General features: G+C 34.8%; 1 protein-coding gene across 1 annotated transcript; it reads left to right on the forward strand.

Annotated features, from left to right (window-relative positions):
* The first annotated feature begins 3,894 nt into the window (after positions 1-3,894).
* On the forward strand, positions 3,895-15,152 carry LOC308648433 (mortality factor 4-like protein 1). The gene is made up of 9 exons (XM_081293175.1): positions 3,895-4,369; positions 5,766-5,846; positions 8,722-8,747; positions 9,227-9,315; positions 10,103-10,204; positions 11,390-11,478; positions 11,944-12,116; positions 12,489-12,573; positions 14,402-15,152. Exons 2-9 carry the CDS (start codon positions 5,788-5,790, stop codon positions 14,484-14,486), a joined length of 708 nt encoding a protein of 235 aa, XP_081149301.1. The 5' UTR covers positions 3,895-4,369; positions 5,766-5,787; the 3' UTR covers positions 14,487-15,152.
* The last annotated feature ends 3,260 nt before the right edge of the window (positions 15,153-18,412 follow it).

Raw genomic sequence — 18,412 nt, forward strand, 5'->3', positions numbered from 1 at the left:
AACAGAGATCACAGTGACCCCAAATGGCATGTCCTATGGCTCTGCTTTGTACTTCCCTGACGGCCGATGGTGCGGGCCATCTTCTCAAACGCTTGTGGGCCACTTGTTTATCCTGTTGGCACAATATCTATTCAGATCCTTCACTCATTTTAAAAGATTTTTTAAAATTCCTGAGCTGAAAGAGTTTTTAAATATGTTCTAGATGCAAGTAATGTGTCAGTTGCAAGATTCGCTCATCCTATCCCATTCTGATTGTCGTCTCTGCACTTCCCCAACCGAGTCCCTTGATGCACATTTTTAGTTTCAATGAAGTCCAGTTCGTTTGTATTATTTTTTTGGCTTGCGATTTTTCTGTCTTATCTAAACCCCTAAAAAGAGCAAACAGCATGGTCTTCCCAATTGTGGCAGCTCTAATGCTTTTGTCTTCTCACCACAGTGCTGCAATGCTCAGCCCTTATGTTTAGGTCTGAGCCGTTTTGAGTGAATTTCACACGCTGCGTTGGGCTGGGTTCTAGCTTTGTCGCTGTGTGGGTGATGTCTAGTTGTTGCAGCACTTTTTTTGATAAAAGTTCACTGAGGTCTTGGTCAAGTATCAACTGACCCTAAATGTAAGGATTTACTTTTAGACCCTCATTTTCCTGCCTGGAACCCAGGACTACACTGAATCAGGCAGCCCTGTCTTGACTCTAGCTAGGCGGGAAGGTTTGGAGTATGTTTCTGGCAATTTTGCTCCCTCATTGGAGAAGGTTTGAGTCTTCCGGGAAATTGCATTTCCACATTAATTCCTCAATTGGCCAGCTAATATTTTCAAAGAAGCCAGCTGACATTTCCGTAGGTACTGCATTAAAGCTGCAGCTCCACTGGATTTTCTTCTTAACTATATCGATTCTTCTGACTCAAAAACTTGAATTTTATTTCATTTATTTGGGCCTTCTTTAACTTTATTAAAGAAGATTTTGTACTTTTCAGAGTATAATTTGAAACTTCTTTAGTTTAGGTAAAAGTACTGCTGGGCTTTTTTCTGTTTTTTTTTTTTTTTTTAATCTACTGGAAATGAAGCTCTCTTCTTAATAATGATTTCAGATTCTGAGTGTAGAGTCATAAAACTGGCTTTTGTCCTTTATCTGGTAACTTGAAAGCCCTGACTTGATTTTCGGCTCTAATAAGTTTTTTAATTGGATTCCTCAGCATTTCCATATCCAGGGGTGGATCAGCAGTTGGAGATAGTCTTGGTTCTTTATCCACCTGGATGCCTTTTTGTTTCTACATTTCCCTCCCTCATGGGCTGCTAAAACCTTGTGCATGTTCTTGAATAGAAGAAGCAGGAGTGCCCCTCCTGGTCCTGCTCCTCATCCCAGGGGGAGAAGCTCAGTCTGCCAACGTTGGGTGCTGGGTCAACGGGCAGCTTTCCTACATGCCCCTCAGCAGGTTGGGGAGGCTCCCCTGCTCCTGTTTGGCTGCGTGTTCTTATAATAAAGAGTGGCTGGGTTTGGCCAATGCTTTCTCTGCGTTGTTGAGATGACAGTACAGCTCTAGTCCTTTATCACATTGGTGCAGTCACAATCATGCACTACATGAGGATGTTCTGGTCAGTGCTAGACTATATTCACAGCAGTGGCCCCACGTGACCCTGCCTAGACCTGCTGTTGCCAGCTCAGCTTGTGCAAGTACATGCTATAATGTTTCTGCAACACAAAATCACTAATCAACAAACTAAAACAAAAAAAAATCACTAATGACACATCACATTTCTCAGAATGCATTGCCATCATTAAATGACATATGATGCTTTATATGTATGTGTATATATTATATTATATGTATATATATATATATATATCATATGCAATTTTTATTATACATACATAAAACTTTTAATGTTTTTCTGGATTTGTCTTGCTAGTGTTTTCTTGAAGAATTTTACATCTGTGTTTGTAAGAAATATTGATCTGTAGATTTCTATGTGATGCCTTTTTACTTTATTGGCATCAAATTTATAGTGAACTCATGAGTTGGGAAGTGTTTGGAAGAGTGTGGAGCATTAATTTTTTTATTTGTTCTTTTTAGTTATAAATGATAGTAGAATGTATTTTGAAGTACTAGTATTAATTCATCTTTAAGTGTTTGCTAAAATTGAACAGTGAAACTATTGAGGCCTTGACTTTTCATTGTAAGTAGATATTTCTATTACTAATCACAATGCAGTACATGCTATAGGTTCGTTCAGATTTTATATTTCTTCATAAATCATTTTTGTCTTTTTAATATTTTGTTCATTTGTTTTAAGTTATCTAATTTGTATAAAGATATTACACATCTTTATATCTAAAATATAGATACTTTTAGAATATTTTAATTTTTGTAAAGCTGTTAATAGGATTCTATCATTTCTGATTTAAATAAATTTAAACGTTCCATTCTTATTAGAAAGTGATTCTAAAGATTTTTAAAAATTTGTTACCTTCAAAGAATCAGCATTTGTTTTTCTAGTTTTCTATTATTTGTTAATTTTCTTTCCTTTATTTTATTAATTTCTGATCCATTTTTATTATTCCTATCCTGGTGCCAATTTGGAGTTTAGTTTGCTTTTCTGTCTCAAGTGTCTTAAGGTGTAAGTTTAGGTGGTTGGGTATCAATAGTATACCCAGCTCTCTGTGTCCTTGCACAATCAGATTTAGCTATATTCCCTAAGTTTTGGTATGCTTTGTCTTCATTTGCATTCATTTGAGAGTATTTCATAATTTCCTTTATGACTTCTTCTCTGTCTTATTATTTTTTTGGTGTTCATTGTTTAATTTCTACACACTGAGCTTCAAATTTCTGGGCTTCAATTTGATTACACTGTTTGGAGAGCACATTTGACCAATTTTAATCTATTAAATTAGTGAATGCCTTTTTATAGGGTTAAAAGCTTTTAGGGTTTATCTAGGAGCACATTGTAGTATTTCTCCTGTTTGAAATTATCAAGGCTTCCTTTTAGAGTTTATCCTAGAGAATATTTCATCTACAAGTAAGAAAAAATGTATTGTTATTTTTGCTAGTCTAGATCTACAGATGATTTTGTTAGGTGTGGATGCTTTATGTTATTCATGTCTTCTAATTCCTTACTCATCTTTTGCAGAGTTTTTTTTTCCTGTTCCTGAAGGAGCTCCCTCGGTACACCACCCCCTCCTGACCTCTAGGTAAATGCATGTTTTAAAGTTTTCTCTAGGAATGGTGTTGAGGATTGCTTTTTATTTATTTTTCCTTTGGCTATATTCTATAAGAGGTCAGAGGTGGGAAATTGTTAAAGACATTGCTTTGAGAACACACCTAATTGTGTCACTAAAGGAGCTCCATCAGCAGGAGAAAAGGCTCACTTTGTTCAAAAAGTTCATCATTCCCTAAGAAATATTGTCCTTAAATGAACACCAGCAGAAGTGCCAGAATGCCTTGTCAACATTATAATAGAGTGATTCTATTCTACCTTTTAGTGTTTAAATAAATCCTCTGGTCAGCCTTGGAAATTTGTGTATTCATATGTGAGTGAATGAAAAATAGAGTGGTATAATCTGATAAATCAGTGTAATACTTTAATGTACAAACTTACTTGAGTAATCTAGATGGTGAGTGTTGGTAGAGTTTCTAATGTGTTTCTGACATACTGTGTTTGTTTTTTGTCAGGGATACTGAAGTATTTTGCATGCATTCTCATAATAACCCTATGAGATATAGGTACTTAATATCTAATTATCCCCCGTTTTACAGGTGGTGAAAATAAGTCAGAGAGCTGTGTAATTTAGTTATTACACATAAGTAACAAGATAATTGATTTTAGGGTTTTTTTGTTTGTTTCTTTGTTTAGGTCAATTTATTATGAACTTTTTTTTTTTTTTTTGGGTGCTGGGGATTGAATACAGGGTTTTGTGCATGGTAGACAAGCACTCTACTGAGCTGTATCCCCAGCACCTATTATGAACTTCTGTTTCATCTTTGGCAGTTGAAAAATTTTAAGATATTTTCGTTCCATAGGCTAATTGCTTAGACAGTCTTTAGCTATTTCTAAAACTGATTTGAATAATCTTTTAAATTTGGAATGCTGCTTCTCAGAATATGAAGTTTTCCTTCTTTACAAAACAACTTTAAATAGATTTTCATTTTAGTTGAGAATGGATTTGTAGTACCATTTCCCATTATTTCAGAAATCCAAGGGCTTGCCTCTTGGATCTTTAAAAATTAATTGGAGGATAGAGTCTGAATCATCATGAAAATGTTTTTGAATAATATTTTTATTCCTTTTCAGTTGGGATGAATGGGTTCCAGAGAGCAGAGTGCTCAAGTACGTGGACACCAATCTGCAGAAACAGCGAGAACTCCAAAAAGCCAATCAGTAAGTTTGTTTTGAGAAATGAATATAGAAGTGAAATGTCTGTAAATTAGATTTGGGACAAAGAATGAGCAATGGGAATCAATGTTGGCTGCCTGCCTGCCTATAAAATGATTATTGGTACGTGTCAGTGGTTGTGCTATGCCTTTGACTTCAAGTAATCAGACAAGCCTTTTCTAGGTAAAGGAAATAGCAACCTATCATTGTTTGCATCTGTCTTTAGAGGTTGGTTGAAAACACAGCTGCATGTAGTTGGGAATTGCTATAGGTATAAACTCATTGTTAAAACTACAGTAAGACTACTGTCTTACCTCTTGAGCTCTGTGGAAGGCACAGTTGGTGGGGGAAACGAGGTATTCCTGTTATTACACATCTCTGGGAACAGGGCAGAAGGGACTCTTTCAGACTATGTGTGTATGGTCTGTAAGATAATTGTTCTCATTTACATTTTTTTAAAAGAAAATTTTAAAATATTTATTTATTTTTTTTAGTTTTTGGTGGACCAACATCTTTATTTTTTATTTGTATGTAGTGCTGAGGATCGAACCAGTGCCCTGCGCATGCCAGGCCAGTGTGCTACTGCTTGAGCCACATCCCCAGCCCTCATTTACTTTTAAAGCTGAAGTGTGTACTAAAAATATTGGAATCAAATTAAAAGAAAACATTGGGATTAGTGAATTTTAAAACAGAAATGGAATTTTCAGTTATATGAGACACCTATTACGGTCACTCTTTACTACATTGATTTTAATTTTGGTAGATATGAAAGAGACAAATATTAGGCCTTACACTCTTTTCCTGAGTTTTGATTTTTGTAAATATATTGTCATTTGTTTAACTTGTTGAAAACTTGGTTCCAGAAGTGTATAAGCTTGGGAACCTTGATTTGAATATAAATTCTAGATTGACATTAAGCTGGCAAAATTCATTTTTTTTCATAAATACTTTTTTTTTTAATGTTTATTTTTTAGTTGTAGTTGAACTGAAACTATTTTATTTGTTCTTATGTGGTGCTGAGGATCAAACCCAGGGCCTCCCAAGTGCTGGGTGAGCACTCTCCTGCTGAGCTAAAGCCCTAGCACCACCCCCTTTTTTCAAGTGTATAATCTAAGTTTTATTATAATGTTGATCACAAATGTGCACCCTTTAAAACAGTAACAAAAGAACCATCAACAACGTACATGGAGAAATCCTTGCAACTAAACACAATGTCTTAAGGTCTGGGACTCTGAGCATGCTGCCCACAGGCTGGAGGAGACATCTTCAGGTTTAAGGCAAGGGGAAACCTACAAAAGGCACAACCACTGGCTACCCCTGGAAGAACCTCTTAGTTATTTTCTTATTTTTATGATGGTACTTATTATTTTTATGATGATCTTAATTGTAATTATTTTTGAAGGGAGCAGTATGCAGAGGGGAAGATGAGAGGGGCTGCTCCAGGAAAGAAGACATCTGGTCTGCAACAGAAAAATGTTGAAGTGTAAGAAGCTCTTTGTTTTAATTTTGCATACTGTTTTATAATTCAAACTTAATGCTCACTATGTGTTAGACTTTATTGAAAGTGGAAACTTTTTGGCCAGGTATGGTTAACTCACATATGTAATCCAAGTTCCTCAGCTATTAGAAGGTTGAGATAGGAGGATTGCAAGTTTGAGGCCAGTCTGGGCAACTTGGTGAGACTTGTCTCAAAAAGTAAAAAGGGCAGGGGGTGTGGCTTAGTGGTAGAGTGCCACTGTGTTCAGTTACCCAGTACCATCAACAAAAATAAAAATAAAAAACAACTTTGGAACATGGTTAGAACTTAAAATCTAACCAAGACTAGTGTAGCCAACTTAGCAGGACTGTCTCAAAATAAAAAATTAAAAGAATTGGGAGCTCAGTGGTAAAGTGCTCCTGGGTTCAATCCCCCAATACGGCCAAAAAAAGAAAAGAAACAATTTTTCAGAAATGCTTATTTTCTACTTCAATATTTTTCTTGGAAAAACAAGTCATTTTAATGAATGGTCATGCACCCCCCCCCCCCCACTCCTTAAGGGTTTCGTATTTTTAAAAATTTTTTTTTAACAAAAAAGTTGTTGATGGTGTGTATATGCTGTGATGAGAATCACAGTGCCTCACACATGTGAGGCAAGCCTTTACCACTGAGCTACACGCCCAGCCCCTCATGCACTTCTTGTTAAAGGAAAAAAAAAAAAAAAAACGTGCTTTCAAGTGTGATTTATCTGAAGAATTTACTTTTCTTTGAAACCAGAGAAATCTTTACTCATGGTTTTAGAGTTAACAATCTTTTTTACTAAAGTCTTAAGTGTTAGTGATAAAAGGTAATTATACATTTTGAGGGCCAGTAGTTTTAGTATTTTACTGTGAGAATATAATTAGTTTGGCAAGGATTAGATGTTATTTTTTTCAGGGTGATCTATGTTCTGGTTCTTTGGAAAGTGACTGTGTAGTAGTATTCATTAGAATTTGATTAGCAGTTGAGTTCTTAAAAGGCATTCATTTTCTTTTTTTTAAATAAAAATGGAGTTTTATCAGTAAGTAAAACTTTGGTTTATAATTAATTCTTTATCACTGTGCTAAAAGTTGGTATAGAAATCAAGTGGCAGTGTGCCTAAGATGGGGTGGGTTTTTTTTGTATTTGAGTATAAAGTGTTATGAATGACTGAGTTACTACATGAGGTAAAGTTTTTAAATTCAAAGTTCTCATCCTTGAAAAATGGAAACCTCGACAGTTGTCTACTGGATCTTTTAACTACTGAAGAAGGAGGATCCCAAGTTCAAGGTTAGCCTGCCTAAACTTAGCAAGACTCTTAGCCTTAAAAATTTTTAAAAACAGGGAGGGGATTAAGGATGTAGCTCAGTGGTAAAGTACCCTGTGCTTAATACCCAGTGCCACCCCTCATCCAGAAAAAGAAGCAATTAAATATGTTGGGGATTTTAAGGGTTATTATTATTTTAAGGATTCTTATTTTGCTTTGAGGTTTTAATGACTTTCGTGTCCAGTTTTGTGCTAGTGTATCTTCAGTTTTTGGTAACTGTATATAGTTTTCTCTGAATACATATTAATGCTCCTGGCTATTATAAGATACCTGGAGAATCAGATTTACATTCACTACTTTAGAAGTCTGGGTTTTTCATGTTTGGGTGCATGTTTCTCAATAGGGAATGTGAATTTTGTTGGCATTTAGGCTTAATGTAGTAGGTTGTGCTTTGGTGATTCATTATTTAGTGAGTCAAGAACTTAAAATAGAATCTAGCAATTTATTATTTAAACAAAATAGAATCTAGCGGTTTCTGTTTTGATGATATAAATCAAATATCAGCAATTTATTGTATGAAACATTGCACATTTTGAGACACAGTTTACTTTGCATGCTTCATTAATAAAATGAGCAAGAATGTTGAAGCAGTAGTACATAGGTAGCCCTTACTACTAGGATTCATTGAAGTACAGTTTGAGATCAGTTGTGTCAATATTTTTAATTTTACAGAGAGTGAATAAAGATTGAATGTAAAGTCTTTTTGTCTTCATCTATTGTTAGCATGTATAAGTAAATTCTATGTTTTATCTTGACTCAAATACTGTCCCCATAATATTTTATTATTAACGTTAACTTTACAGAGGCAGGGGAAAGCCTATACTTCAGATTTTTCTTTTTTTAATAACCAGACGCAAGTTAATTTGATTTCTGGCAGGGGGATAACCCCAAGACCTATAGAACAGTAAAAAACAAGATTCAGGTGTTACGATAAGATCCAACTAGAAGTAATGTATAATTGTAGATTATATATGTCAATGGTTTTCTTTGTGTTTTGGAAATAATTATGCAAAGAGACAAAACTTTTATAATTTGGCAGATACAAATAGACTCAAGTTATGTTGCTATTATAGATAGAGATACATCAGGAGGAAAGTATAGTATTGAAAATGAGGGAATATAGTTTTAGGGGAAAAAAGTAAAAGTTTAGATCACTGGACTAACATGATTGGTGTTTAAGGAATGTACAAATCTAAAATGAAAAATTAGTGTTTTGGAAAGGAAAATGAAAATAATTAAAGTATTACAGCTTTTAAAACTCCTTTTTTTTGGTGGAACTAATAAAAATTCTTAAACTTTTAACACATAATTCTGGAAGTATGTCTCCTAAAGCATTCTTGGCTTATTTTTTCCACTTTGTGGAGGAAGATGAGAATTTAAACATCAATAAAAATATTTGTGTTTGAGCCCTAAACTATGATTTAAGTACCTCATCCATAAAGACAGTACTTTTTTGTGAATTTAATCACGATAAAGGGGAAATTAAATAGTTTACTAGAAATAACTTTGTTTTTCTTTTTTCCCCCCTCCTTTTAGGAAAACCAAAAAGAACAAACAGAAAAGTAAGAAAATTAACTTTCTTTAAGTTAACCTATTTTTGTCTTTATAGCATTTGTATTTTAAATTCACTATTTTAAAAACTGACATTTTGAAGTAAGCTTAATATATCTATTAATGGTCTAAAATATGAATCTCCCCGGTAATGTTATAAATAGAAATGTACACAGTGGTAGAGGCCTAACTGATCTTGTTTTTTTTTTTTTTTTCCCCCACTGTGGAGAAACTAGTAAGGATTTCATTATTTTCATCTGCTTTAGTCTCATGTTTTTAATCAGTGGAAGATGGTGATATTGTTAAGTATAGCCTGTACTAAATGTTTGGTGGAGATATTCATAAAAGTTGTTTCACGTAGAATTATGATTCTTAGACTCAAATAACAAGCCATGTGATGGAGAAATAATGAAGGCATGTTAAGAGTTTTCTATAGAGTTTCTTATTTTATTTGCTTACCTCTCCCCGCCAATCCTCACCCCTTTTGTAGCACCTGGAAATGGAGATGGTGGGAGTACCAGTGAGACACCTCAGCCTCCTCGGAAGAAAAGGGCCTGGGTAGATCCCACTGTTGAAAATGTAAGATTTTAAGTTTTTTAATAGCCTGTTAGATTTCTAGTCTAAGTCACAACAAGAAGTAATCATAGAACTTTGGTTCCCCAAAGCATTGCTAACATGCTTAACTAATGAAATTTCCTATTTTGGGGTAAAGGATATATTTGTATGTATCTTTGTTTCCATGTGTAGCTCTAGATTTTCCCTACCTTCAATTTGTCATCGGTGTTTAAGACTATGTGTTAGATTGGGTAGACCTACGGGGTCACAATAGATGGTTTATTAAATTTCAGCATGGTTTAATAAAACCATGGCAAATACTATGAAATCCTATGCCTTTCACATATGTGTGCATGAATATAATAGTTTTAGGATTCCTACTTAAGTAGTATAGTAATGTGTTTTATTGTTATATATAATATGCAAAGTTAGCGAATTTGTTAATAAGAGTTCTAATTGACATAACATTACTGAAGTTGAAGTTTCTAAGTAACAATAGTTACTAGCTATTAACTTACTAACTTACAAACATTGGTATGTTCTGAAAATAAGTACTTTGGGACAGATTTTGAAGACAACTTTTATGAATTAATGATGTTCCTTTATAGTTGTATTGGGGTGCTCATGTGAACATTAGCAATGAATGGGAAAACTAAAAACTAAGCCAAAATGCTCCATTTCCAAAAGAGGAAATTCACCAAGAATTTTTACCTTAACATAAACATGCACTAAAAAGTCTTAAGAGTTGTTGTTAAGCAAAGAAAGGTTTTTTATTTTTATTTCCTCTCTGTTTTTTTTTTTTTTTTACTAGGAAGAAACATTTATGAACAGAGTTGAAGTTAAAGTAAAGATTCCTGAAGAGCTAAAACCATGGCTTGTTGATGACTGGGACTTAATTACCAGACAAAAACAGGTAAGTTGAAAACTAGACAGATTATAAGCTCTGTGCTATGTACTTGTGAGCACAAAGAAGATGATACTTGAATTTTGAAGCATGACTGATAAATAATATTTTATTTGAGAGACTGAAAATTACTTCAGGAAAAAAAAAGCACTTGGAGAGGAATAAAATACGTAATTATTTTATGACAATTTTAAAGAATGTTGGATATAGCTGATATTTGGAGGTTGCTGGGGCTGGAATTCATCCAGAAAATTAAGAGAATCTTTTTTTTTTTTTGGTCATTGGAAAATGAAAGATCTGCACATAGCATTCTCTGTAGAAGAACCTGAATCTCATTAAGGTTCTAGGACTCATTTTCTACTTTATATGATGGGACTGTTGAGTAGAGAGGGACATGTTAAACCTCACAATAGTTACTTAAATGCAGAATGAGAACACATTAAGTGATTTCTTTAAGCAGACAAATGGTGTAGGTAGGGCGGAGGTTATGGATGACTGATGATTGTGAGACTCAAGAGACTATAGATGATGTGGTCTTGGTCTGAATTCTGATTTGTTGGGAGGATTATACAGCTGCAGCTAAGCTGTCAAAATTTAAGCTATGGCTCTCCTACTTAATAGCCATGGCCTCAGACAAGCTCCTTGGTCATTTTGTGCCTTCGTTTTTAATACATTTAGTGGAATAATAGTCCCTACCTCATAGTATTGATAACGAGGACAAGAAAGGCAGTTCTGTTACTGCTTCAGAGTGAGTCTAGCACATAAAATGCTAACAGTAAATAATGCCTTCATAATATCATTGAAATGTGGTGTATTCTATATGTAGAGATTATATGTATGACCAGCAGATTGTCAGTTTTAGAGTTGTATCTTCAGGGGCTTGGGATATAGCTCAGTTGGTAGAGTGCTTGCCTCAAATGCACAAGGCCCTGGGTTCAATCCCCAGCACCCCCCCACTCCCCCCCCCAAAAAAAAAACAAAGCTGTATCATCAGTAATGATAGTCACTAGCTTATGTAACTGGAGCTAAATATAATTAAGATTGTAGTTCTTAGCAGTGTTATCCATGTTTCAAGGGCTGAATAATAATGCCTTCTCCTATTTTGAAACTTTTGTTGCATGAAAGTTTACCAGTATGATTTTTCACAGAAAAAGAATATTTTTATTTACGTAGATTTTTGTTTTGTTTGCATAGCTCTTTTATCTTCCTGCGAAGAAGAATGTTGATTCTATTCTTGAGGATTATGCAAATTATAAGAAATCTCGAGGAAACACAGATAATAAGTAAGAATTAACCCCTTTAATACTCAGAGAATCTTTTTCTTAAGTATTTTTATTCCCAAATAATCTCCAAAGTTATATTTTTGGAATATTAGTACCATCAGTAGAATTTCACTGGTTTTATTCAGGGGCTGGCAAACTTTTCCTAAAGGTTCAAATAGTGAATATTTTAGGTAAAATTGAAGCAGTTGTATAGGTACTTATGGAATCATTTAAAATTTAACCATTTGAAATTATAAAAATCCTCTTATTTTGAGGGCCAAACTTGGCTTCAGCATATTTCTGAAACTTATTTTATGTATCCTTGTTAAATTTTTTATTTAAAAAAGAAAAACCTCTCTCTTAGCAGTAGTTTGTTGTCACTACTAGTTTGACCTTGAGTTCCTTACCCTTGTGTTGGTTGGATTAATTTCTTTTTCAGTTTTCAGTGACCAGTTGTAGAAATAAATGGTTTTTGTTCATTTTCAGGGAGTATGCTGTTAATGAAGTTGTGGCAGGAATAAAAGAATACTTCAATGTAATGCTGGGCACTCAACTGCTCTACAAATTTGAGAGACCACAGTATGCTGAAATCCTTGCAGATCATCCTGATGCACCCATGCCCCAGGTGTATGGAGCGCCACATCTACTGAGATTATTTGGTAATATACCTTTTGGAAAATGTGATTTTATTTATTAGCTTTTAATAATTTTTTTTGTTCCCTAAATGAGTGAGTGGTAAAATCATTAACATCCTAAACCCTGACTACAGGGGTTAGGGGTATGGCTGAGTGGTAGATTGCTTGCCTACCATGAAGGAGACCCTGGGTTTAATGCCCAGCACCACAAAAATGGGAGGGACAAATCTGCACAGGTTCATTGCAATTTGAATTCTTGTCTAAAGGTTAAATAGCAAAACTTGTTTTAAAATCATGTAATTTTCAAATTTTGATGGTTGTATTTGCTCACATAATTGAACTGGGATTATGTTGCTGCTTTATATATAACTTTGCTAAATTCTTTTGTTTCTGTAGTACGAATTGGAGCAATGTTGGCCTATACACCTCTGGATGAGAAGAGCCTTGCTTTATTACTGAATTATCTTCATGATTTCCTCAAGTAAGTTTTAAGTATGGTTGAAATTAAACGCAAGAATTGGTATGATATACTAAAAATTGGTGAGATAGGAGAGATTGATACTAATTGCTAAAACAATGTAGATAGGTATTTAATGTAACAAATGATAGAGTTGGCATATAAGTGCTTAAATCTCAAACCTATTAAGATAATTTTAAAAATGTAGAGTAATATTTTCATATTCTGGTACTGTTGTGTATAAAAGAATTACCTTTAATTCACAAAGAAGACATGTTTTCTTTATTCAGTAAAAGGATGAACAAACCAATGAAAAGTATGTCACAGGAGATTTATAGAAATGGCAGTAGTAGAAAGGATCATTAAAGCATGTTCAACAGTGTAATAAAATAGAAATTGTTGATCAGTAAAGTACCTCTTGTTACAGGTGTTTCCCCATTTCTTCAATCTCAGTTTAAGAGATTGAATAAATGGGCTGGGAATATATCTCAGTTGGTAGAGTGCTTGCTTCACATCCATAAGGCCCTGGGTTCAATCCCCAGCACCACAAAAACAAAAGATTGAAGAAATGGAGAAAAGGGAAATACTGGTTGCTACATCTTTGGAAAGAGCATTTTTTATAACAGTGAATTTTAAACAACCAAGCAGCTTTTAAATGATGAGGTTGCTCCAAATACTGGTAAGGAAAGATAGCAATGTTGTCAGTTGAAGAAAAATTAAATTTTTTAGTAGTGGTGAGGCGTGGTATAATTCCCCTCATTTGGTGAGAAACATTTCAATTTTTGCAAAACATTTGATTTTCCATATATGAGTCATAGTTAATTATCTTGAGCCTACTGGTAGGAAAAGTTAGTGTTTTTATTTTCTACTTTGAAAACTTCTATACTTGGATTTTTGTACAATAACCATGCATTTTATTTCAAAACAAAACAAAACTTTGTAACTGCAACATGGACCTGGGGAATCTATGACCTTTGTTCTGCCAGAGATAATTATCTTCTCTGGACCTTAATTACTTAATTTTATGGTTCTTGGGGATCAAAGCCAATGTGCCTCTCTCATGCCAAGGAAGTGCTCTGTCACCTAGCTACACCCTCAACACTTTTTATTTTTTATTTTGAGACTTGGTCCTGTTAAGTTATATTCTCGAACCTGTGTTCCTCTTGCCTCAGCCTCCTGAACTGGGATTATAGGCATGTACCACCATGCCCAACTTCAGTTTCCTTTGAAAGCAAAAATTTACTACCATTTGAAATTTCAGGTTCTTTTTTTGTGGTGTGAATTTTAAGTTTAAGCTTGATTTACTTGTAAATTTCTGAGTCTATACTTAAGAATATTGAAGGACTGAAAGCAATATCTACAGTATTCTTTTTGGATAATACTGCCATATATTAGGATAATAGCTGTTTCTTAAGAATTGTTCAAAGTTGATGAAGACAAAAATTCTTCCTTGTTTAGAAATGAGGAAGGATACTTTATTCTTTATAGCTGTATGTTGTATGATCTCTTTGCCTGGATTATAATTAATGTGGTTTTTTTTTTTTAAGAGAGAGAGAGGGGGCGGAGAGAGAGAGAGAATTTTTTTAATATTTATTTTTTAGTTCTCGGCGGACACAACATCTTTGTTGGTATGTGGTGCTGAGGATCGAACCCTGGCCGCACGCATGCCAGGCGAGCGCGCTACCGCTTGAGCCACATCCCCAGCCCACTTAATGTGGTTTTTATGTGAAGTAGTGATTATTATTTTTAGTAAAATGTAAATAGGCTTATGTATATTCTATGTTATATAGGAAGAGATTTGTATCAAGATAAGATTTTTAAAAATTTGTTAATGAATAAATTTAATTTTTAGGTACCTGGCAAAGAATTCTGCAACTTTGTTTAGTGCCAGCGATTATGAAGTCGCCCCTCCTGAATACCATCGGAAAGCAGTGTGAGGAGGTGTACTTCATTCACTTGTGTTTGGATCTCTGTAAACACATTTTTGTTCTTAGTCCTTCTCTTGTACAAATGATGTACTTTGAAGATGTTAGTGTATAACAAAATTGATGTTTGTTTTCTGTTTGAATTTAAACAGAGAAAATAAAAGGGGTTACTGCTCCTTTTTTCCTTTCTTTTAATTTCATTTCAAAGTTGCTACCAGTGTATTCAATGATGGACAACAGAGAGACATGCTGTAGAGTGTTTGCCTAGTTGACAAAGCTGCTTTTGAATGCTGGTGGTTCTATTCCTTTGACACTACGCACTTTTATAATATGTGTTAATGCTATATGACAAAATGCTCTGATTCCTAGTGCCAAAGGTTCAATTCAGTGTATATAACTGAACACACTCATCCATTTGTGCTCCTTTTTTTTTTTTAATGGTGCTTAAAGTAAAGAGCCCATCCTTCGCAAGTCATCCATGTTGTTCCTTAGGCATTATATCTTTGCTCAAATTGTTGAAGAATGGTGGCTTGTTTCATGGTTTTTGTATTTGTGTCTTATGCACGTTTTAACATGATAGACGCAATGCATTGTGTAGCTACAGTTTTCTGGAAAAGTCAAATCTTTTAGGAATTGTTTTTCAAATCTTCAATAAATTTTTTCTTTAAATTTCAAAAAGCAATGTACTTGTCTGGATTTGTTTCAAAAATATTTTGGGGGGGGAAGGACATTGCCTTCCTCGAGAGCAAAACCTTAAGAAATGAACATTTTGTATACTGTATATCTTTTTGTGATAGGTAGTGATTTTTTTTTCCAGGTGGGTATTTTTTTTTCTGGTTTGATCTTTATGGAATAAGAAGCTTAGCTTTGGCATCCCAAGCTAATCCATAGCAGCAGCATTCGTATTTGTGGTCTTCAGAAAAGCTAGACGTTTACATGACAGTGTCTCATTTTTCACAGATTGTTACCAGTTTTGAGCATTAAAGACATTTTTATCTATGTGACAGCTTGCTCATTGTTTAAATTTAGGGTGTTTAATTTAGAAGTAAAAAGAGCAATGTATAATATTAAAAATGGCAGATATTTTTCCCCTTTGATATTAGATCTGAAGTGGTTTTGGATATAGGTTTGAGATGATACTTGTTACAAAGTATTGGAATGATAAGTTCAGAAGGCAAGAACTGTAGTAGCATATGAGGGAGTGGGGTTTGAGAAGGGAGGATAATAGAGAAAAACAATAAAAGGGCAGTGGAATTTGCTTTTGTTATTCCTAGCCATAGTTATTTTCCAGCCTTCTTAACTTTTCCCTTTTATCACAACTGTACTGATTAACAGTTGGGGAATGTTTTTGTTGGGAGCAAAGAATGTTACTAATGTTAATCTTTATTCAACCATGATGGTCTTCATATGTCTCTTATTTTTAATTTGTGTTAATGTGTGCCTTAATTTAACAGACCAATTTCCTGTAAGAGCAACCCCTCAAACCTTTTTGGTTTCAGGATCTTTGTTTTTTTTTTTTAATATGTTAAAAATGTTGCTGGTCATGGTGGCACTCACCTGTAATTACAGAGACTCAGGAGGTCAAGGTAAGAGAATTGCAAGTTTGAGGCCACCCTTGGGCAACTTAGGAAGGACTGGGGGATATAGCTCAGTGTTAAGTGTTCCTGTGTTCAGTCCCTATTACCAAAAAGTAAAAAAAAAAAAAATATTTCTGAGGTTTCTAAAGAGTTCTTGTTTCATATGGATTTTATATATATATATATATATATATATATATATATATATATATATATATATATATAATCATTTACCACCTCAGAAATTAAAACATTTAAAACATAAGATTAGGGCCTGGGGATATAGCTCAGTTGGTAGAGGGCGTGCCTCACATGCATAAGCCCCTGGGTTCACCAGCACCACCAAAAAAAAAATAATAAGAATACAGGTGCTAGGTTTGTAGCTCAGCAGTTTACAGCCCTTGGCTAGCAATTGTAAGGCACCGAGTTCGATCATCAGCACCACATAAAAATAAATAAAACAAATGTACTATGTCCATCTACAACTAAGAAAGAAATTAATTAAAAAAGATTACAGACTTTCTTTAGCCATCTGAGTGGTAGTATCTGACCTGGAAAACTGTACATACATAATGGGAGAATCCAAATTATTTGAAATGGTTTTTTGCCTTACAGATTGAAAATATCCCAGGGACCACAGGATCCCTGGACTACCTTTTTGAGAACCACTATATATCTTTATAGAAGTTTTAAAATTTTTTATTCATGAAGTCCCAAGATCAGAATTTTCTTAATTCATTAAGTATCTCTACCCCAGTTTAAATATAGCTTTAGAATGGAGCACTAACATATTTGCCTGATAGTAAAAAAGAAAATAATTGTAATTGTTGTAAAATGTTTTATTGTGTTTTATTAGTAATTCTTAATTTGGCTTCAGAATATCTTGTGTGGAAGCTGGTCCTGATAGCACATACCTGTACTCCCAGTGACTTGGGAGACTGAGGCAGGAGGATTGCAAGTTCAAAGCCAGCCTCAGTAACTCAGTGAAGCCCTAAGCAATTTAGCCACCCCCCCCCACCAAAAAAAAAAATAAGTGCCTCTATGTTGAATGAATCCCTGTCCCCGACCCCCATCACCACACATGCACCAAAAAAATTCACAAAACTTGAGTGGTGGTAGTAGACTAGCTGGAATTATGTAGATGGGAATAATCCTGTGGTTGGGCATGGTGGCATACTCCTGTAATCCTGGTGGTTTGGGATTCAAAGCCAGTGAGACACTAAGCAACTCTGTGAGCCCTGGCTCTAAGTAAAATAGAAAATAGGGCTGAGGATGTGGCTCAGTAGTTGAGTGCCCCTGAGTTCAAATCCCAGTACCTTTCTACCCCAACAACAACAAAAAATCTGTGGACTAATGATTATAGTAAATGAAACATTTACAAAAAAAATTTTTTTGTAAAAAAAAATTAAATATTAATACTAGTACCTTAGATATTACTAGATAATTTTAGAAAAATGTTTGTACTTGCTACTGTTTGCAATTTGAGCCTCAGCCACATGTAAGACTCTTGGATTGCTATCTTCACGCTGTAGTCTAGAATTTTTAGTCTTAAATGTTTTCATTTCAACCAAGTAGAAGGAAGGGTTTGTAGATAGTAGCTTTTATAATTTTTGTATTGTATATTTTAAACAGGAATTAAGGTTACAAAAGTTAAGTAACTTGCCTGTGGACATACAGCTAAGAGGTAGAGCTGCCAACCCCTCCCAGACACACACACACACACACACACACACACACACACACACACACAGATTTACTGATGAGTTACTGAACATTATCAGTTATCAGATGTGCTCTTTCCTATTAGCACAGAGATTGGGCCAGATGAAAACTTCACATATCAGCCAAAAGCCTTTATTCCAAAATGGACTCATGGTTCTGATGGGCCCACTCTCCTGGTGGAAAATGAGCCATTGAATAAAGAAAGGGACTAGGCTTATGTGGGTTAATGAGCCTGTTAACCTACATATCACTTTAGGCACTCAGGAATTTGGGGTCTGGTTTATTGATAATGCATGTGTTAGTTTGAGTGCTCAGGAATTTGAATTTTGGGTCAGGGGTCTGTTCCGCATCTGGAGAAGATTTGCTTTGGGAGAGATTGACAGGTTTGATGAAGTTCCTTCTCCCCACCTGGGGCCAGCATCTGGCTTTCACTCCCTTTTCCCAGGCCACACTATTTGGGGTGGGGGTTGTCATTTTCCATATCAAATATTCCAGACTCTGAAAGGAAGAAATGAATTGGGCAATGCAGTCTCTAACTTCCTTCTAGGAGTGTGCGATGTGGTGGAAGGAACCTTCTTGTCAAGTGGATATGGGGAGCATGCAGAGGGGGATGTGTGGGTGAAGTTCCTGAGGCCATTG

The sequence above is a fragment of the Spermophilus citellus genome (genome assembly GCF_964194105.1).
Source record: "Spermophilus citellus genome assembly, chromosome: 4".
Lineage (NCBI taxonomy): Eukaryota > Metazoa > Chordata > Mammalia > Rodentia > Sciuridae > Spermophilus > Spermophilus citellus.

What these genes read in the sequence shown, in the direction of transcription:
- LOC308648433 (XM_081293175.1), top strand. Translation starts at nt 5,788, where the DNA reads ATGAGAGGGGCTGCTCCAGGAAAGAAGACATCTGGTCTGCAACAGAAA. An exon ending in CAAAAAGAACAAACAGAAAA is followed by an intron (nt 8,748 to 9,226) that starts GTAAGAAAATTA and finishes CCCCTTTTGTAG; the next exon opens with CACCTGGAAATGGAGATGGT. An exon ending in CGAGGAAACACAGATAATAA is followed by an intron (nt 11,479 to 11,943) that starts GTAAGAATTAAC and finishes GTTCATTTTCAG; the next exon opens with GGAGTATGCTGTTAATGAAG.